At 42.2% G+C, this 22,057-nt stretch overlaps 2 protein-coding genes across 7 annotated transcripts in view; one reads left to right on the forward strand and one right to left on the reverse strand.

The window, feature by feature from the left end:
- The window catches only part of CPAP (centrosome assembly and centriole elongation protein), a 46,604-nt gene extending 32,837 nt beyond the window's left edge, over nt 1-13,767 (forward strand). For all 5 annotated transcript variants that reach the window (XM_012778609.3, XM_012778608.3, XM_076009572.1 and 2 more), the window contains 9 exons: nt 2,824-2,989; nt 6,489-6,728; nt 9,254-9,338; nt 11,098-11,162; nt 11,344-11,460; nt 12,338-12,478; nt 12,554-12,638; nt 12,728-12,848; nt 13,429-13,767. In XM_012778609.3, coding sequence (XP_012634063.2) covers nt 2,824-2,989; nt 6,489-6,728; nt 9,254-9,338; nt 11,098-11,162; nt 11,344-11,460; nt 12,338-12,478; nt 12,554-12,638; nt 12,728-12,848; nt 13,429-13,621 — 1,213 coding nt within the window. In that variant the 3' untranslated portion in view covers nt 13,622-13,767. The remainder of the gene's footprint in view (nt 1-2,823; nt 2,990-6,488; nt 6,729-9,253; nt 9,339-11,097; nt 11,163-11,343; nt 11,461-12,337; nt 12,479-12,553; nt 12,639-12,727; nt 12,849-13,428) is intronic.
- Nucleotides 13,768-16,307: 2,540 nt separating this feature from the next.
- RNF17 (ring finger protein 17) overlaps nt 16,308-22,057 on the reverse strand; it is a 101,602-nt gene continuing 95,852 nt past the window's right edge. For both annotated transcript variants that reach the window (XM_076009640.1, XM_076009639.1), the window contains exons 33-35: nt 21,338-21,473; nt 18,660-18,849; nt 16,308-16,406 (exon numbers count right to left, since the gene is read on the reverse strand). In XM_076009640.1, the coding sequence (XP_075865755.1) occupies nt 16,308-16,406; nt 18,660-18,849; nt 21,338-21,473 (425 nt within the window). The remainder of the gene's footprint in view (nt 16,407-18,659; nt 18,850-21,337; nt 21,474-22,057) is intronic.

Below are 22,057 nucleotides of genomic sequence, written 5' to 3' on the forward strand. Positions count from 1 at the left end.
AGCTTCTTTCTTCTAATTTCTCCTAGAATCTGTCTTTTCTGCAGAGACACTCTGTCTGGCAGTGTTTCTCCTCGCCATCTTGCTCCACCCCCAAGAGTTTTATTTTTTCATGGAAATATTTTTGTTTTTCTACTGATAGTTTAAATATATGCTTATTATAGTAGGGATAGGTGAGATGTCAGAACTTATTCCAAACCCCTTCTCCACCCAAGGTAACTTTTTAAATGTCTGTAGTTTATTATTTTGAAATGTCTATTTTTTTCTTTTAAAGAACATTTAAATCATAAAATAATATCTAGTGTTTTGTTTTGTTTTTAGCATTTTTACTATGGCAGGCTCGGTTCTAAGCAGTTTGCAATGCTTGAATTTAGATATTGTGTTATCCTTCCCATTTTCAGATGAAGAAACTGAGGCACTGTGAAGTTAAGAAACTTTTTAAGTTTTTCCTCTTTAGTAGGTGATAGAGCGCTCCAATTCCAACCTATGCGGTGTGGCTCCAAGCCCTGGGCTCTCTCATATGTCCTGTTCTTTAATGTGCTTTTTATTTCAACAGCATAATAGACATCTTAGCCTCTTAGCACACTCTCACCTTCTGTAGCCTTGAGATGACTGTTGGTATGAACACTGCTGTGATCAGTCTGTTGACAGAAATTTAGCTCGTTTGCAGTTTTTCACTGCTATAAATTATTCTTCAGAGAACATCGTCATGCATGTGAGGCTACTTTTTCTAAAAGAACACCGTCCTCTTCTGAGGTTCCTTCTTATCCCCTCGAGCATCAGCAGTCTTTCAAATCCTGCCGACCTGATAATTATGCCATTTCTACTTTCTAAAATTTGCATTTCTTTAAATATTGATAAATTTGAGCATGCTTTTATATTAAAGTGGTCATCATGTTTATTTTGTAAATTTCCTCATGACCTTTGCTTATTTTTCTAGTGGGAATTCTGTTTTACTGACTGTAGAAATTTTATGTAGATTTATTAAGAATATTAAACTTTGCCAAACATGCTACAAGTATTCTTCCCCCAATTTGTGCCTTTGAGTATGTGATTGTGTGTGTGTGTTGTAGACGTTTTGAATATTTGGTCAAATATGAATATCTTTAATCTTTTCTGTCTGGTCTCCCTCTTGTGGAGCTCTCACCCATCTTTGAGGCTTGAAATAACATCAGGGTGCCTTCGTGTCCTAAAGCCAGATCTCTAGCCCACATCTCATCTCCTACTGCCCAGTCGGTCTCTCTGGGTGGAGATCACTTCCAAAAAATTAGCTCCTAATACTCCCTCCCGTACTTACTCTTCTCCCAGCCTTCCCTGTCTCAGCACATGATGAGTCTGTTCTTGCATTTGCTCAGGCCAGAAATCTTGGAGTCATCCTTGAATCTCTGCTTTCTCACTACACATCTATCCTAACCTTTTCGCACCTTCCCCAGAGCTGCCACTCTTGGCTAGGTGGCCGGCCGGTTTCCCTGGTGCTTGAGATGACTTGCTGGTCTCTCTGCTGCCCCACGTCTCCCTGTGCCCTTCACTCCCAGAGCCAGCTGCCCGCACACAGTCCCTTTGACCGGCCTTCTCCTAAGGCAGATGCCAGCGTCCCCGCAGGGCTCTGCCAGACCCTAACTAATCGGACGGACCTTTTTTGATATCTTCACCTATTTTCCTTCCTGTGCTCACTCTGTTTTAGCCACACTGGCCACCACCCCCTTCTTTTTTTTTTTTTTTTTTTTTTGAGACAGAGTCTCGCTTTGTTGCCCAGGGTAGAGTGAGTGCCGTGGCGTCAGCCGAGCTCACAGCAACCTCAAACTCCTGGCTCAAGCAATCCTCCTGCCTCAGCCTCCCAAGTAGCTGGGACTACAGGCATTCGCCACCATGCCCGGCTAATTTTTTCTATATATATTAGTTGGCCAATTAATTTCTTTCTATTTATAGTAAAGACGGGGTCTCGCTCTTGCTCAGGCTGGTTTCGAAATCCTGACCTTGAGCGATCCGCCCGCCTCGGCCTCCCAGAGAGCTAGGATTACAGGCGTAAGCCACCGTGCCTGGCCTACCCCCTTCTTTGGATGGCTCAGGCACATTCCTGCCACAGGGTCTTAGCACGCGGGGCTGCCTCTGCCCTCACTGACCCGTGCAGACACCCTCGTGGCTCCTTCTCTCCTTCCGGTTCACTTCCTGTGTTACCTCAGCAAGATGAGCAAATGTCAGCCTTCCACCCTCGTGTTTCCTAACCACCTACAGAGCTTTATTTTTCTCCTGAACACTTCTAATACTCCATAGACTTTTTAAATCTTATTTATTATTGTCTGTCTCTCCCATTTGGATGTAAGAAGCTTCATGGGAGTAAGGATTTTTGTTTTCTTCACTGTGGTTTCTCCACTACCTCATAGAGTGCCTGATTCATAGAGGTGCTCACTGGTTGGATGAATGTTTTGGTGAGTGGACTGGCTGGCATTTCAGGCCTATAGATTGAAGATGGATTCAGCTCCTCCTCGCCTGTCACCAGGTTCCATTTGGGTGCCATATGTGGATTACTGTGTTGAAATGGACTGCTTAGACTGATGGTCCCCAACTTTTTTGGCACCAGGGACCAGTTTCATGGAAGACAATTTGTCCACGGACGGACGTGGGGGTGGGTGGGACAGGAGGCAGAGCTCTGGCAGTGATGTGAGCGATGGAGAGCGCCTACAAATACAGATGAAGCCTCACTCGCTCACTTGTGCTCACCTCCTACCATGCGGCCCAGTTCTTAATAGGCCACAGACTGGGACCAGCCCGGCTCCGGGGGTGGGGACCGCAGACTTAGATGATAACGTGGTTTGGTCATTTTAGGAAAGAAATTGCAGACTTTGAACAACAGAAAGCAAAAGAATTGGCTCGAATAGAAGAGTTTAAAAAGGAGGAAATGAAGAAGCTACAAAAGGAACGTAAAGTTTTTGAAAAGTATACTACAGCTGCAAGAACCTTTCCAGACAAAAAGGAACGTGAAGAAATACAGGTATGCCAGTGCTTTACATTATACCCAGTAAGTTAGTAAAGGGGACAGTCTTGTAAGACTCTCAGAGTTATTTCATGTGTAAAAGAGAAACTGGATATCAACCTATTATTCATTCGTTTCGCAAATAGGCTGTCCGAGAGACACTGCATTAGGAACATCTTTTGTAGTCTCGCATACATTTATTCATTCATTCATTCATTTTTTTTTTTTTTTTTAAGAGACAGCATCTCACTCTGTGGCCCAGGTTGGAGGGAATTTGGCCTGATCATAGCTCACTGCAGCCTCAAACTCCAGGGCTTAGGTGATCCTCCTGCCTCAGCCTCTTGAGTAGCTAGGATTATAGGTGCATACCACCATACTGGCTAATTAAAAAAATTTTTTTAAAGATGGGTTTCGCTATGTTGCCTAGGCTGGTCTCAAACTTCTGGGCTCAAGCAGTCCTCTTGCCTTGGCCTCTCAGGGTGCTGAGATTGTAGGAGGTGTGAGCCACCGTGCCTGGCCTTGTCTTACTTTTAAAGAGTAAACTATATCAGTTTTTTTCTGACTGATAAAGGCTTCTCAAAAAAGACCATGATAATGACATAGGTGAATTAAAAAGCCAGGAGTTAAAAATTCGTCAGTATAAGGTTTTATACTCTTTTTGATCCACTGCACACAAAATACTGTTAATTCTATTCATTTATAATAATTTAAGACCCATATACTAATTAGGTGTTTAATTCTAAAACTTATAAACTGATAGGCCAGATTATCAGTCCTGTTGATTTCATAGTTGGAAATGGACATGATCAGAGGGATGTAGCAGTTAAAAAGAACTAATGCGGCCGGGCGCTGTGGCTCACGCCTGTAATCCTAGCTCTTGGGAGGCCGAGGCGGGCGGATTGCTCAAGGTCAGGAGTTCAAAACCAGCCTGAGCAAGAGCGAGACCCCGTCTCTACTATAAACAGAAAGAAATTAATTGGCCAACTGATATATATATATATAAAAAATTAGCCGGGCATAGTGGCACATGCCTGTAGTCCCAGCTACTCGGGAGGCTGAGGCAGAAGGATCACTCGAGCCCAGGAGTTTGAGGTTGCTGTGAGCTAGGCTGACGCCACGGCACTCACTCTAGCCTGGACAACAAAGTGAGACTCTGTCTCAAAAAAAAAAAAAAAAAAAGAACTAATGCATTTCTTGATAAAACTATGAACCTTCTAGAAAAAACATAGGTGAATATATTCATGACATTGGCATATGCAGAGATTTCTAAGAGAAGACACAACTCACTATGAAAGGAAAAAATGAATACATTGGATTTCATCAAGGTTAAAATGCCAGCTTATCAAAAGAAAAATTTAAAGTAGCTATCCATTGCTTCTAGCATAAAAATGCAAATGTAACTTCCACTTTCTATATTTTAATTATTAGTATTTTTGAATTCCATCCTTTGCTTTCTTCCTTTCTCACACGTAGCCGTCCTGGAGCAATCCCCCCGGCACGCCTGCACCTTACGCTGTGCAGCGTGGTGCTCAAGTCAGGGTCTCTAATTCCACTTACTCATTTCTGTGGGGAGAAACGCGTGCCATTATGTTTCGGTCAGTGCTCAGTTTATTACATGTGATATGTTAGACTTGGACAACATTAAAATTTTCATTTCAAAAGGTAATATAAATATATTCTCATTCAAAAGGTATAAACAGATGTATAGTGAAATTTCTCCTCCTTGCCCTAGTCACTGAATTTAGTTCTTTTTAAAAAAAATTTTTTTTATTATAGAAAATTCCAAAAGTATATGAAAATAGCAAGAGTAATGTAATAAATTCTCACATTTCACCAGTGATCATTTTGTCTTTCTAATTTTATCTCTCCACTCATTTTTTGTTTTTTAATCTGTAATATTTTAAATTAAATCCCAGATATCTGATCATTTCACCTGTAAATAATCTCCATAACTGAGAAAGTTATCTTCTAAAAGATGTGACTATCATACCTGTGTCACAGCTAACAATAATTCTTAATATCTACTAATAATTAGTCCATATTCAGATTTTCCTGATTGCTCAGGGTGTCTTTTTACAGTTGATTTGTTTCCATTCCGATTCACCTCTGTTGAGGCAACCAGTGTTATTAGTCTCTTACATCTTCCCAGAGAAATTCTTAATGTATACATATATTCATGGATTTTTAACATTAATGGTAGTGTACTGGAATCATATATCTTAAGAGAAAGAGCATCATTGTTATTTATAATTACATAGAATAGCAATATAATGATGTGCCATAGTTTAATTGCCTAAGCATTTATGTTTCCATTTTAGTATTAATAAGTCGGTTTTCCTGCATAAGAATGCTTGCCAGAAATTTCTCATTTATTGGTTGTAATCTACAATTTTATAAATAGGGAAGCTGATATTCAGAGAAGTTCTTGACCTTGTTTTAAGCTTTCAAGTTACAAACTCATATGTGAGCCTTGATCTCCCAAAGTCCACGCAGTCTGTGGTGTGGCACCCTGAGGAGAAGGTTCCTCCTTCGGTCCCCTGGGCTGCTGTGTGGCCGCTGGGAGGTGGCTGGGCTCAGGGCCGCTCCCGCTGCCTGGGCCCTCACGCCGAATGGGTTTTCGGGGTGGACCTCAGGGCCTCCACTTTCCTGGCTAGAGCTGGAACCCATTCTATTAAGTATCCCAAGAATACTTGCACCACAAGTATTGTGGTGGGAAAACAAGCAAGTACATGTGGAAAAACAAGCACCACATGTACTCACCAGCAAATTGGTATTAATGGATCAACACTTAAGTGGACATATAGGAAAAACATTTATTGGGTGTTGGGCAGGTTGGGGGGGAGGGGATGGGTATATACATACATAATGAGTGAGCTGTGCACCAACTGGGGGGTGGACACACTTGAAGCTCTGACTTGAGGGGGGGGTGCAAGGGCAATATACGTAACCTTAACATTTGTACTGCCACAATATGCTGAGAAAAAAAATAAAAAGTAATAAGAAAAATAAAACAACCTATTTTCTTTTTTATGTTTCCTCTTTTATTTTTTATCCTACAAGAGCTTTGACTAAACAACTCATTTTCTTAAAACCTGTTTCTTCTCACACATTTCAGAGAGAATCAGTTTTAGGGCATGTAGTTTTGACTTTGGCATCTTATTCTTCCTTTATCTCAACTCTTCTGTCCGTCACTCGAGAATTCCTGTTAATTTTTCTCTTGACCAGATCTCTCCCATTTATCCCCTTCGTTCTTCTCAGTGACTGAGGTTAGGCCTTCATCGTCCTGGCGCGTCATGGCCAGCCCCTGTGTGGTCTGCTCCCCCGTTTCCTGCCTTCTGTGACTGACTGCTCGTGTTGCCAGCTGGGGCCAGGCCCAGCTGCGGGACCAGAGCGTGTGGAAGGTTTGCTGCCGCCTTCCCCGTGCTGTGTCCACGCCCGGCTGTGGGGTCACTGACGACGTCTTGTCTTCTGTTACATTGTTTTAATTCTACTCATGCTTTTTTTTTTTTTTGGAGAGGCTTTAAAACAGCAAATAGCAGATTTACGGGAAGATTTGAAAAGAAAGGAAGCAAAATGGTCCAGTACCCATGGCCGACTTAGAAGCCAGATAGAAATGTTAGTGAGAGAGAACACAGACCTCCGGGAGGAAATGAAGGTGATGGAAAGGTTCCGCCTGGACGCCTGGAAGAAGGCGGGAGCCCTGGAGAGCAGCCCCAAGGCGGGTCCTCGAGAGGCCAGGAAGAAAGGCGAGTCCGTGGTAGGTTTGGGCAGGGCAGGGCATTCCAGGCAGGCTCTCAAGCTGTCACTGTCACGGACAGGAGTGGGGGGTGGGGACTGAGTTTCAGGTTTGCAAGATGGGAAGGTTCTGGAGTGATGGTGGTTGCCCAGCATCGAGAAAGCACTCGGTACCCCTGAACTGTGTTAAAATTGGTTAAGCTGGTGAATTTTATGTGATATATATTTTATCACAATTTAAAAGTTCTTTCAAGCATTGCTGTCTGTATACTTTCAATTCTCACAAACAAGGTGCACATAATAGGTGGTAATTACAGTTGAAACGGCTCAGGCAGCATAAAATGCAAAGCCAGGTGCTTAGCTTTTTACATCAAGTCCTTTATCTGCTGCCTGTGGCAGGCACTCCCTCGGCCCTGGGGGCCAAGCAATGAACAGGACAGACAAGTTCCAATCTTGGGAGAAAGACTATAACTAAGACAGATAAAGAGGACATGCCTGCTAGGCGAATACAGAGGAGGAGGAGGAGTAGCGGGACGGGAGGGTGAGGAGGGAACCACCTGTAGGGCACGGGACTGGCAGGGCAGCTGTCAGCTTCCTGGAGCACTGGGGACACTGGGGCTTTTCTGGAGTGGGCTGGGGGCCCCTGGAGAGCGCTGGGAGGTGGCCTGGCTGGTGGCCGTGGGCGCCCCCTCTGCATGGGCTTGGAAAAGGGGTTCTAGGGAGCATGAGCAACACCAGGTGCACAGGCTGGGACCGTTGCAGGGATTCAGACCCCAGATGACAGTGGCCTGACGGGACAGCTGTGGCGGACTGGGTTTGTTCCTGAGCTCTGGTTGGGTGACAGTGGGGAAGGAGTTAGGACGGCCCGTCTGTTCTGTAGCTCAGGTGTGCGTTCTAGCCTAAGGGGTTCCCATTCACTGCGAGTGACAGGCTTGGGCAAGGGAAGCTTGAACTGCCTGTGGACATCCCAGCAGGTGCTGACCAGGCAGCCGTGTGTGGCACGAGAAGTTCCTGTTGGGGACAGACACTCGGGACAGCAGGGAGTGAGAAGAGCGGAGGCTGGCACGGTGTCCTGGGCAAGTGAGGAAGGGACCTCAGGAGGAGGGTGGCTGCTGTTTGTAAGGCCAGGTGGAACAGTTGGAGGATTCTGCAGCAAAGTGAGGAGGTGGGTAGTGGCCGCAGGGGAAGGAGTTTTGAGATGGTAAAATTAATGGGTGTTCCTGTGTTGGTGGGATGAGAGGGAAATGAGGACGCAGGTGAAGTGGGAGGAGCTGGCACCAGGACAGCCCCTCGGCCCCAGGGCAGGCAGGAGCTGCCCCTCAGCCAGCGGGAGGGGGGTGTGGAGAAAGCTGAGGTGGCAGCCAGAGCCGAAAGCAGAGGCCTGGCGGGGCTCTGATTCATGCCGGGGCGCCTAGGTTAGAGACGTTTAAAGTGAGACTGGTTCACGTTGGCTTTTCTTGTTGAGGGGTGCAGGGTGGATGCCACCAAGTGAGCGAGGCCAGGGCGGCTGGCAGTGTGTGTGAGGAGACTGCAGCGAGCACGGATGTAAGCATCAGGAGGGCGCAGGCCAGAAGGTCTTGAGGACATGGCAGACGTGTGGGTCAGTGACCTGCGGGGCGCTGCCAGCCGTGGGCGTGGTCGGGGTGCGAGGGGCCGAGCTGCGGAGACAGGATGTGGTAGTCAGAAAGTGGCCTTCTCCTCCCACCTGTTTATTACAAAACTTTCCCCAAATAGAGAGCACCCGAACACCACTGTGAACATTTTGCCGTATTTTCGTATGTTTTGCTGCACATTTGAATTGCAGAAATCATGGCATCTCACCCCTAAATACTAGGGCATTTTATTAAATGGTATTGGCTTTTTGAAGACAGCAGGCTAATTATTTTTGGATCTTTTTAAGTGGAATGCTTTGAAATCGAGACTTTTGCAGTTGTGATCATCGCAGACAGTGACAGTACTGACGATGGCAGGTTCTGGGGTTGGCTGTCGGGTGGGCGTGTAGCTGAGGCAGGACAGAGCACAGACTGGAGGGAGCGAGGGGGCGCCTAGGAAGGGCGGCCCTGGGAGAGCATCTGGCAGGGAGGGGCCTGGCGAGGAGCTTGGTGCAGGGGACCGTGAGCCAAAGCTGGGGCAGCGGGGGAGTTGGTTTGGTTTGGAAGTGGGGGCCAGGGCAGGGAGGACTCGGGCCCCTCATCCTCGTGTTCTCGGGGAGAGCTGGGCTTGGCTGGACTGTCTGAGCTACAGCCTGGGAGACACCGCCGTGAGCACCTTGAGCTCAGGGCCTGCGCTCTCCTCTGCTGGTGTGTAACGGTCAGACGATGGTTTAGGTTACTTCGCCTGGGTCCTAACTTAAGAATGAACATATGTGTATGTGTTGTATATATAGTTCATTCCTAGATACAACAGGACCAAGTGAACCAGCTGTTGACAAATGAAAGCGACATGAGTGAACAGCGTATAGCGTTCTCATCGCTGGGTTCTGCTAGTCTCACTCAGTGTACTAACATGCAGACTAACACACGTTCAAAATTATCTCCCATACTATAGAACCCATCTGTTCGATTTCAAAAGAGTCAAATTTCTTCAGGAACCCAGCTAGAAAAATACAGGAAAAATTATTTGCCAACACAAGGTAAGAAGCTGCATGATCTTTTTTGTAAAATATTTCAGAATTTAAAGAACAAAGAATTTATACCTAATTTAAGAAATAAAACACTGTAAATATAATTGAAGCCCCTGTGCATCATATACTCCACCAGTTCATTTCTACCCTGTTAGCATTCCATGCTTGTTTTTAAAATTTTTACTATATTGTGTCCATAATTTAATATACAGGTTGAGTGTCTCAAGTCCAAAATCGAAACTTTTTGAGCTCTGACATGACATTCAAAACAAACACTCATTGGAACATTTTAGATTTTGGATTCGGGATGCTCAACTTGTATTTGCAAATTACTTACAAAATCCAAAAAATGCAAAATCCAAAAAAAATCAGAAATCTGAAACACTTTGGGTTCCAAGCGTTTCAGATGACGGATTCACAGCCTATAGTATTTTCATATTCTGTGTCTTTCTGCAGTTTTGTTTTTTCTCTCTCTATGATTTGCCCACATTAATACATTAAAAACTCCAGTTGGCTGATTTCGATAGCTACGTAGATTCCGTCAGAGTACACTGTCCTTTTACGTGTCCTGTTAATGGGCATTCAGGTTTCCTCCCCGTTTTGCGTGACAGTGAGTAGGGCTGCACACGGCTTCTCTAGGACATGCTGGGTCTTGTCAGGTTTGTGTAACGTTAGGTTTTCCCTTTGCTCTGCAATGTGGCTGTTCCAGTTTTTTTACTGTCAGCAGAATACGCTTTGTACTTGCTAACACTGGATCTGGTAAGAATTAAAAATTTGGTCAGATATGAAATGGTGGTTCATTCCCCCATCACTGGTAAGGCCTTGTGAGCATCTTTTCTTACTTTGGGAATCCTTATTTGTGAATTGCCTGTTCATTTCCTTTGCTCGTTTAAAATTTTAGGTATTGAGTGTGTGTGTTTCTCTTTATTGAAGTTAATTATTCTGCATACTAATCCTGTCAGTTATAAGCATTGCCAGTAGTTTCTCCCAGTTTGGGTTTAGCTTTTCAGTTTTTTTTTTTTTTGAGACAGAGTCTCGCTTTGTTGTCCAGGCTAGAGTGAGTGCCATGGCATCAGCCTAGCTCACAGCAACCTCAAACTCCCAGGCTCGAGCGATCCTCCTGCCTCAGCCTCCCGAGTAGCTGGGACTACAGGCATGCACCACCATGCCCGGCTAATTTTTTCTATATATATTAGTTGGTCAATTGATTTCTTTCTATTTATAGTAGAGACGGGGTCTCGCTCTTGCTCAGGCTGGTTTTGAACTCCTGACCTTGAGCAATCCGCCCGCCTCAGCCTCCCAGAGAGCTAGGATTACAGGCGTGAGCCACCGCGCCCGGCAGCTTTTCAGTTTTTTAATGTATATTTTTCCTTGTAATATACTGAATTTATCAATCTTTTTAACAATTTTTGCTTTTCATGACTTCAAGTCTTCAATCCTCAGGTCATAAATATACTTTTTTCTGTGAACTTTTACATTCACAACAGAGTCTTTGATCTACCTAGAATTTTTAAAGATTTTCAGGAAATAAATTTAGAAAAGTGGCTATAACATAGGCAATTTGACGATTATCAAATACTTGGGTTACCACTATCTAGCCCCTCCACAGTTTTACATTGGTTTTCCTTAAGGTATACCTTATTTTATTATTGCAATGTGTGGATATTGAGTTGTTTACAAATTGAAGGTTTATGGTAACCTTATGTCTAGCAAGTCTATCAGCTTTTTCCAACAGCATGTACTCACTTTGACAATTTTATCCCAACAGGCAATCCATCTCAAAGATCCAAGTCTTCGCGTCCTCAGGATTTCAGCCATTCGGATAAGGGACGGGTAAATCTTTCTATTTTTATGTATTCAAAAGATTCCTCAGGCTTGAAATCGATTTGTTGACTGAAGTTTCTAAACCATGTGTAAAGGAGGCTTTTTACTTAAATTGTAAATGTTTTATACATAATACCAGACACTAGTCATAGCATTCTACAACATTGGCATCTGGCTTTTGTCCTTACAGGCCGCCTCACCTCGGGAGCCACTGGAACCAGGGAACTTACCAGATCCTGATCCTGAACATAAACAAGAGGAAGAAGAAGAAGAAATACAAGGGGAAATCAGTCATCCTGACGGAAAGGTCAAAAAAATTTTTTTAAATGATGAATTCTACAAATAGAATTAAAACACTTAGATTCTAAAATAATTTCTCTTTAAGACCACTGATGGTGACTTCACTTTAGTGTCTTAGGGCTTGAGCCTTTTGGGCTTCTCTGAAAATGCTCAGTGTACCATGTGTATTTAGTTGCCATTGCAGGTTTAGAGATGCTGCAAAAGGAGGAGCACAGTCCCTTTGTCTCCCTGCTCCAAACAGAGCTAAATGGACTTTGTAACCCTGGGCACTTTTTTAAAGCCTCAGTTCATTCTAGGCCTTCCTTTCCTGCAGCCTCCCTTCTACAGCTCCTGGATCAGGGGCCCTCTGTCCATCCTCAGCCTGCACAATTTATTCTTGTGCTTGGAAGTTTCCGAGTGGGAAAACTGCCTGGTGGGGGGTTCCCGCTAAGAGGGGGAATGAGAAGGTAAGGGACATAAACAGGGTTTGTTAGAGGGAGGTGATGACAGAAAGTTTCCTTAGGTTTATAGAAAATTTACTTTTTCAGGTACCCCAATCTGATCCATTTTAACTGAAATCATAGGGCCCGAGTTCACTGCTAGCCTTGAGGAATGAGAGGAGAACCCAGAACAATAGGCAAAAGAGTCAGACTTCACTATACAAAGTCTACCTTAGGGTAACAAATTATTGACAAAGTAAGTTTTTCTTTTAGGTGAATTCCAGCTAATAAATGGAAAAGTAATGAGAAAGTCAGCACTTTGCAACTCATATTGAAATAAAGGAACTTTTGAGACAGTGCTTTACTTACGAAAAAGTTAAAAGTAGGCAATTGGGAGAATTACAGTTCATGTGGTATCAGGAGGAAATCTTCCCAGGGAAAACCTTGTGGGGCTTTTTTTTTAAGGTGGAAAAGGTTTATAAGAATGGGTGCCGTGTCATACTGTTTCCCAACGGAACTCGGAAGGAAGTGAGTGCAGATGGGAAGACTGTCACGGTCACGTTCTTTAATGGTGATGTCAAGCAGGTCATGCCAGATGAGAGAGTGGTACGTACGTTTCCACGGGGCCCTTCTCCAAAGCCGTCTCTGGGGAAGAGGCGTCCTGACTTTGTGTCTTTACAGATCTACTACTACGCAGCGGCGCAGACCACGCACACCACGTACCCGGCAGGACTAGAAGTTTTACACTTCTCAAGTGGACAAATAGGTACAAACTTACCCTGCTCTTCTGCTCTCTCATTAAATTCTTCCTTTTCTTTAAAAAAGGTTACTGTAAATACTTTATTTTTTAAACAGAAAAACATTTTCCAGATGGAAGGAAAGAGATCACATTTCCTGACCAGACTATTAAAAACTTGTTTGCTGATGGACAAGAAGAAAGCATTTTCCCAGATGGTACAATCGTCAGAGTGCAACGGTATGACACCATCAGTCACAGAAAAACCACCCTGTAGTACCTGTCAGTCTGTTCAGAAGTGGTGATTCCCAGTCTTGTTTCTACTGGCATATTACACCTGTATTTGGGGTTTCAGTTTGTCCCGCAAGCACATTAAGCAGTCAACTTGGTGTTATTTTGTTCCATTGTTTCATGATAGATCTAAGTCTGATCACGCCCCTTCCCAGAAACACAGCTTCTTCCCCACTGATAGAGCAGGCACTCGATGGTTTTTAATTTAGTGGTAAGAAGGGTCAATTTTAATACAATGATCATTTTTCTTCCTTAGAGGCAGAATATAAAGTTAAAAAAAGAAAAACCTAAGCATTTTGTGCTGAAAATGTAAATTTATTAAAACAGGGTTTCATGTGGACATGTAAGTGCTAATCTGATAACTGGAACTATCAGCCTGAAGCAGAAACACTGTAGAAAGAATTTGCAGTTGTAAAGGGAAAGAAACAAAGGATGTATCTAGAAAAATAACTGCCAGAATCAAAAGGCTACTTTTAAATAATTTTCCTGTTGTGTATTTCTTAAAGCAATTCTATTTTAAATTTTACAGTGATGGCACCAAAATCATAGAGTTTAATAATGGCCAAAGAGAACTCCATACTGCCCAGTTCAAGAGGCGGGAATATCCAGATGGCACTGTTAAAACTGTATATGCAAATGGTCATCAAGAAACCAAGTATACATCCGGTCGAGTAAGAGTGAAGGACAAGGATGGTAACATTCTAATGGACACAGAATTGTAACGACCCTGTGTGACTAATCGTGAAGTAACACTATCTGATTTTCTTGTTAAAAAATGTACATTTCTTGTGGATTCTGTTTAATTTATAGAGTGTGTACAAGTGGAAGAGACTGTATGGATTCCAAAATAAAAGTTTGCCCTGTAGCATCTTCAGTTTTATATTCTTTAAAATGCAACAAGGACAGCTTTCATTTATAAAATCCACCTGCTGTGTCTTTCTACAGTTAGACTAAGTAAAGCATTATTGTTATAAACTGTGCACAGGTCTTTGGAGACAGTTATAAAACCCAACAAGGGCCAGGTGTGGTGGTTCATGCCTAAAACCCCAGCCCTTTGGGAGGCTGAGGCAGAGCCCTGGAGTTGGCGGCTGCAGTGAACTGTGATAACACCACTGCCCTCTAGTTCGAGTGACAGAGTGAGACTCTTTCAAACAAACATCATAGTAGTACAGGAAGTACATATAGTCCCACAGGCACATCAGCCATAGGAGGACCTGCACAGAAAGACTAGTACCAAAATTAAAGCATTTGATCTATTATAGAGGTTTGCTAATTGTAGCAATGAATACAAATAGGTCAAACAGTACCATAATCATAGGTCATCACAGTGAAGAGAAAGCGATTATAACAAGGTTGATTTATAACTTGTCAAAATGGTGTCCTTGGCTGGACATGGTGGCTCACGCCACGGCAGGAGGATTGTTTTGAGCTCAGGAGTTCGAGACCAGCCTGAGTAAGAGCAAGACCCCAACTCTAATATAAAAACTTAGCCGGGCATGGTGGCGCATGCCTATAGTCCCAGCTACTTGGGAGGCTGAGGCAGGAGAATCGCTGGAGCCCAGGAGTTTGAGGTTGATGTGAGCTAGGCTGACGCCATGGCATTCTAGCCTGGGTAACAGAGTGAGACTCTGTCTCAAAAAAAAAAAAAAAAAGTGTCCTTGAAGGGAGGGCAAGTCACCTATATGTAAATTTATATAATAATTACAGAAAGGTGAGACCTTACCTGTCACTTGGTGTGATACAACAATAAATGTTGACAAAAAAGCCCAAAATGTATCAATTACAGGTGATTTGAGACTGAAAAACTTTAAAACTTTTCAAAAATAAGGAAAACTTTAAATGAAAAAATATGAAAAACTTTAAAACTTTTCAAAAATAAGGACTTAATTATATAGCTTCAGGAGGGGGGAAGGATTTTTAAATGACACACAAAAAGCACAAACTTTCAGGAAAAGGATGATAAAAAAGATGAGGAAAATGTTTACTTGTCAAAAGATACACAACAGGGAAAAGACATGCCACATATATACTTGACAAAAGATTACTAGCCAGATAAAAAGAATTTCTACAAATCAACAGGAAAATTGCAAACAACTCACTAGAAAGACAAAGGATATGAACAAGCAATAAAGTACAGAATGCTCATTAATAAACCAGTGAATGCACGTTAAACAGTGAGATACCTTTTCTTACTAGTATATTTTGGCAAGGAAAGGCCTGGCAACACCAAGTGTAGGCAAGGAACTCAGACAACCGGTAGAACTGTTATACTTTCTAGAAAGCAGTTACCCCATGACCTGGCAAATTCCACTACTATGTGTATGTGCTGGAAAAAAACCTCTCACTTGTATACAAGGGCCTTACAGAATAATATTTGTAATTGAGAAAAAAACTAGTAACCTCTGAATATCTAACAATAGATTAGTCACACGGATATAGCAGTGAAAATAAGATAGAGCTATACATACCAACATGGATAAATAGTGCAAATAAAAAAGACAGTTGTGTAATACTACATACATTAACAAATACACAAAGAGATGCTATCTCTCATTTATGGACACATTCATATACAGTAACAATCATGAAGATCTGTATAAAAATGATAAACATCAAATCACAACTATATGAGAAGGGGGGAGAATGTGATTGGGAAGGAGCCTTCAATTGTACAGATAATATTTTAGTTCTTAAGCTGAATCATTAGTTATATAAGGAACTAAAATTTCATGTGTCTAAACTATTTCATTTTGAAATTATGATAAAACAAGCAAATATTTCAAAGTAAATATTTATTAACTATTTTTTCTGATGTCATCCACACAATTCCTAGCAGTTTAACGTTTAAGAAATAAGGCAGGAAAAGCTCTATTGCAGAACAAGTAAAAAAAAAACTAAGCCCCAAATGGCCTAAGTATAACAAAACTTCCTTCTGGGCTGCTACCGATGCTCTGCACTGTGAACCTGAAAAATAAAATGTGTTACTTTAAACCTCTGCTAAATGCTCATGTTCAAATCTAGTTGTTGAGTCACTTGTTGTAGATAAGAAGAGTTAAGTGGTCAACCAAGTACTTTAATAATCTGTTGTTCAGGGGTTCAAGGAGCACCCCACATCCTCACAGGTGTGAAGGAGGTGCCCCAGTCTCTCCTGCTCAGCCTGTGCATCAGGGTCTATGAGTCATGACGCCATTCCAAGCATTACAGATTTGGGACCTCTTTGACACCGGTGCTTAACAGGTGAGAGGGGCCTATGAGGAAGAAATCTAAAAGCAGATTCTTGCTGAGCTTCGTCGTCATTCCTTTGAGGAATCGAGGAAAACCCAAGGGTGCTTTTAGGAACAGTTTAGCAGTAATCTCTGCCATATTAATCCCATGCCTCATGCTGACTGAGGAGAATGAGAACTTACCTCATTCATCCACATCTGCGAGCCCCACTTCTACTAATGACATGTGAACAGGGTACTGTTCATCTTCATATAATGTCACTGTTTGTTCTGGTGCCTGGGCCTAAAATTAAAAGATACAGTTGAAAGAAAACACAGTAATGTCTCTGCTGCTGCCTTTTCCCTCCTACATCGGGCCACTCACCCAGAAGGGAAAAGGCATTCTCTAGATTTATTTATAATTTATACTCTGTGTTTCCAAAAGCATCTGTGATGGTTTCTGCTAAATTTCATTCTTTCCATTCTTAAATTCCTCCCCACAAGGTTCTCCTAGATGGAGCCAATGGGCTTTTACCACCACCATCCCGTTGATGTTCATTTGCATTCCACACACACAGCATAAACTGTGATGGTTAATTTTAGGTGTTGACTGGACTGAGGGACACCCAGATGGCTGGTTGAAGCACCACCCCTGGGTGTCTGTGAGAGTGTTTCCAAAAGACACTGATGTTGAGCCAGTGGACCAGCAGGGGAAGACCCACCCTCAGTGCGGGCAGGCACCATCCGCAGGCGGGGGCCTGGCTGGGACACAGGCGGGAGGAGGGGGAATCTCTCTCCCTGCTCTCTTCCTCCCAGAGTTGGATGCCTTTTTTCCTCCTGCCCTTGGACATCCGACTCCACGTTCTTCAGCTTTTGGACTCTAGGACTTGCACCAGGGGCCTCCCAGGGCGGCCTCAGGCCTCGGACTAGGGGCAGCACGTTGGCGTCCTTGTTCTGAAGCTGCTGGGCTGAGGCATCCCCAGCTTGCAGACGGCCTATCATGGGACTTTGCCTCTGTGATCAGGTGAGCCAGTTCCCCTAACAAATCCCTCTCATGCAGCCTACTGGTTCTAATTCTCTCAGGAACCCCAATATACTGACCAAATTTTGAATGTTACTCACAGAGGTGAAAAAATACATATCTATAAGAAATACTTGCCCTGTCCACGTTCTCACTGTTCTTGAGAGAAACCCTGCATGAACTATTCACATCACTCTGCACACGCAATACATGGTAAGTAAGGGGTTTTCAAAAAGCGCTTTCTAGTAACAGCATTGTCTTATGAGCTCATTTTTGTCACAGCCAGTATGTCAGGAACTCCCAAATCATAGGCCCAGGCAGGAAGCCGGAAGGGCCTGAACGCCAGTGCCGAGGCCTGGGGTGGGGTGCAGGCGTGTTCCCCTCTGAAGGGCTGTTGCTGCCCCACTCAGCTGATGGCCGCTTCCAGGGGACAGATCCAGGATTCCTAGATTTTATACTTTATCAGAAGCCAGAAACAGACTTTTTGGGTGAAATTTCCAATTTTACCACAGTATACACTAAATAAACACTATGTAGGCCAGATTCTGCCGGGGGCTACTCCTTTGTGACATCCTACACCCCAGAAGAAGAAAGCATAGTTACATTAGTCTGGGGTTTCTTATTTGACTTGTCTTAAATTCCCCTTGCAGAACTCAGTCTACTTATTTGATTGTTTCATATGGGTTCTATTACATTAAACAATTCAAAATTAGTATGATTATGTGATTAGTACAATTAGTATAATTCAAGCCTTTCTTTTTTTTTTTTTTTTTTTTTTTTTTGAGACAGAGTCTGGCTTTGTTGCCCAGGCTAGAGTGAGTGCCGTGGCGTCAGCCTAGCTCACAGCAACCTCAAACTCCTGGGCTCGAGTGATCCTTCTGCCTCAGCCTCCCAGGTAGCTGGGACTACAGGCATGCGCCACCATGCCCGGCTAATTTTTTTTTTATATATATATCAGTTGACCAATTAATTTCTTTCTATTTATAGTAGAGACGGGGTCTCACTCTTGCTCAGGCTGGTTTTGAACTCCTGACCTTGAGCAATCCGCCCGCCTCGGCCTCCCAAGAGCTAGGATTACAGGCGTGATAATTCAAGCCTTTCTATGACCAGAATTCCCTGTTCTTTCCCACTCTTCTTTTAGGGTGCAGCTTAAATGCCACATCCCTGTCGTACTCAATTCAGTACCTGAGTGCCTACTAGCAGCAGCTCAAACACCCTTTCCCAACTCTCCAAATGGAAAAGTCACTCCTTACCCTCCCCGATCCTGAAAGTTACCTACATCTCTGGTACTTAGTTCATTCAAGAATTACATCAATGATATTTTATATTGCAGTAGGGTAATAAAAAAGTTTGTTAAATATAAACTAAGCATTTAACAAGTCTTAAAATTAATCCTACAGTATATATAGCTTTATATGCTTTGCTTTATTATATTTTTGCAGGTAGAGTTGCATAGAAACAAAGCACTTTACAAACTTAATAGGGACCAGAGAAATAGCTTTAAAATAATTTTGGCTAATTAAGACAGATACTTACCATGGAAGAAGCATAAAGTTGTTTTCCCTGAAGACAGTCTATCATAGCCCACAGTGCCTCCATGCTCCATTTGGGACAATATGGTATTCTTGTCTTTCCTGAATCCTTTAAAGGAGGTTTAAACCCTGCCAAGAGAACCTTTATGGCTCGGGCTGGGTACTGCATAAGATGAAGAGGAATTTGACACAATCTGTCGCAAAAGAAATTCTCAAAATGTTTAGAATGTCACAATTAAAATTATAGCTAAAACTATAAAACTCTTTCTTAGAAGAAAACAGGGAGAGAGCTTCATGACACTGGATTTTGCAATGATTTTCTGGATATGACACCAAAAGCACAGGAAACAAAGATCAGGTAAAATGGACTTCATCAAAATTTAAAACTTCTGTGTACCAAAGGACACAACAGAGTGTATAAAGGAAACCTACACAATGAAGAAAACACACATGAAAATAGACATTTCTTCAAAGAAGATAATAGACATGGCCAACAGGAACAAGAAAAGATGCTTAGCATTACAATGCAAATCAAATCCACAGTAATATACCTCCTCACATGGAGGAGGCTATTATAAAAAAAGATGGCTACTATAAAAAAACAAAGTAAGTATCGGTAAGGATGTGTGTAAACTGGAACACTTGGGACACTGTTAGTGGGACTACGAAGCGGCAGAGCTGCTGTGGAGAACAGCATTGTGGTTCCTCAAAAATTCAGCACAGAATTAGTATATGATCCATCAATTTCATTACTGGGCATATACCCAAAATAATTAAAAGCAGGGACTTGAAGAGGTATTTATTTGTATCATAAGAGCATTATTCACAATAGCAAAAAGTGTTCAGAAGCAACCCAAGTGTCCCTCTGCCAGTGAAGAGGTAATTACGTACTGTGTACTGTATGAGGGGACTTCAAAAAGTTCATGGAAAAAATAAAAATACAAGCTTTATTTCTCAACATAAGTTCCATCAAATGCAAGACACTTTTGTAAGTGATGACACCTGCCATCTCAGTCCATCCCTAATGGATGATCCTGGGAAATGAACCACGTCCATGTGGTCTTTTCTTACATTAACTCACCAAAAAGCAGTACACTATAAAGACATTTTAAGATTAGGAAACAAAAAAAGTCAGAAGGAGCCAAATCAGGACTGTAAGTGAGATGCCTAATGATTTCCTGTTGAAATGCTTGCAAGATTGCCCTTGTTTGAGGAGAGGAACCAGTAGGTGGGGAAGGGCTCTCTGGTGAAGCTTTCCTGGCCGTTTTTCTGCTAAAGCTTCGGCTTTTTCAAAATACTCTCATAATAAACAGACATCATCATTCTTTGACCCTCCAGGAAGTAAACAAGCAAAATGCCTTGAGCATCCCAAAACGGTCGCCATGACCTTTGTGACAACTAAACCATGTCACCTCCCGCAGCCGGGGCTCTGACTGTGCTGTATTCAGGGTGACGGGGGTAAAGCCATGTTCCATCTCCCATTACAGCGCCTCAAAGAAATGCTTCAGGGTCTTGATCTCACTTGTTTAAAATTTTCATTGTGATCTCTGCTCTTGTCTGCAGCTGTCTGGTGCCTACTGAGGGAAAGTTTGCTCAGCTTTAGTTTTTCAGTCAGAATTGTGAAAGCTGAACCAGTTGAGATGTCCCTGGTGTTGGGTATTGTTTCTGCTGTTACCAGTCAGTCTTGTTGAATAGGACCAACAAGTTTAATTTTTTTTCTTGCAAATTGCTGTGGATGGTGCCGCTGCAGGCTTCATCCTCAACACTGTTTCATCCTTTCTTAAAATGAGATATCCACTTGTAAATTGCTGATTTCTTTGGGGCACTGTCCCATAAACTTTTTGTAAAGCATCAATGATTTTGCCACACACATCAAGCTTCACCACAAATTTCATGTTTGTTCTTACTTTGATTTTAACAGAATTCATGTTGCTTTTTTTCAAACTGATAGGGGCTCTTTTCAAACTGATGTCTTATTCTTTCTTAGTGCCTCACATTAGATCCTCTTCAGACATGTTATAACAAGTTGACAGAAGTTTATTTTTTAAGTATGGTTTAGGATTTTTTTTTAACTTTATTTTGGTGCCAAAAAAATTGAAATCCACACAGTTTTTTCATAGTATGCATTTTCCTTGAACTTTCTGAAGACCCTTCATACATATAATGGAATATTATCCAGTCTAAAGAAAGAAGGAAATTCTGACACATGCTACAACATAAATGACTCTTAATAACATTATGCAAGTGAAATAAGCCAGACACAAAAGGATAAATATTGTATGAGTTTACTTATGTAAGACACCTAGAATAGGCAAATTCACAGAGACAGAAAGTAGATTATAGGTTACCAGGGACCAGGTGAGAATGAACTGGGATGCTATGGTTTAATGGGTACAGAGTTTCTGTTGGGAATAACAAAAAAGTTCTGGAAATGGAAAAGTGGTGACAGTTGTGTAACATTGTGGATGGTATTTAATGACTATTAACTGCATACTTAAAAATAGCTAAAATGGTTAAATTTATACATATTTTCACAATAAAATCTGTATTAAAAATCCTAATAAACAGCTTTAAAAGAGTTTTCTTTTAAAAGAGGCAAAATTTTCCCAATAAAGAACTACCAAAAAAAAAAAAAAAATACAAGAGTCCTAATTCAACTAAGTTGACATTTTCATTTTTTACCTGTTTACTGTCAGCTTTTCAGTTGATCCGTAATCAACAAATTGTACTAGGACAGTTAAAGGATTAAATTCTTTAATGGAAACAATTTTCGCTCTATACCATAAGCCATCATCATATTCTGCAAGGCAAGGCATTTCTGGAAAGACAGAAAACGGGGAAAAATAATATTGCCTTAGATTTCCTTAAAACTTTTTTTGCTTCTAATATTCAACAAGACAGCAGGGTGACTGTAGTTAACAACAATATATTGTCTATTTCATAATAGCTACAAGAGAGGACTTGAAACGTTCCCAACACATAGAAACAAATGCTCAAGGTGATGGATAGCCCAAATATCCTGACTTGATCATTACACATTTTATGCATGTAAGGGAATATCACATGTACCCCATAAATATGTACAGATACTATGTATCAAAACATTTTTTTTTTTTTTTTTTGAGACAGAGTCTCGCTTTGTTGCCTAGGCTAGAATGAGTGCCGTGGCATCAGCCTAGCTCACAGCAACCTCAAACTCCTGGGCTCAAGCAATCCTTCTGCCTCAGCCTCCCAAGTGGCTGGGACTACAGGCATGCGCCACCATGCCCGGCTAATTTTTCCTATATATATTAGTTGGCCAATTAATTTCTTTCTATTTATAGTAGAGACGGGGTCTCACTCTTGCTCAGGCTGGTTTCGAACTCCTGACCTCGAGCAATCCGCCCGCCTCGGCCTCCCAGA

This window comes from Microcebus murinus, chromosome 13 (genome assembly GCF_040939455.1).
Source record: "Microcebus murinus isolate Inina chromosome 13, M.murinus_Inina_mat1.0, whole genome shotgun sequence".
Taxonomy (NCBI): Eukaryota; Metazoa; Chordata; class Mammalia; order Primates; family Cheirogaleidae; genus Microcebus; species Microcebus murinus.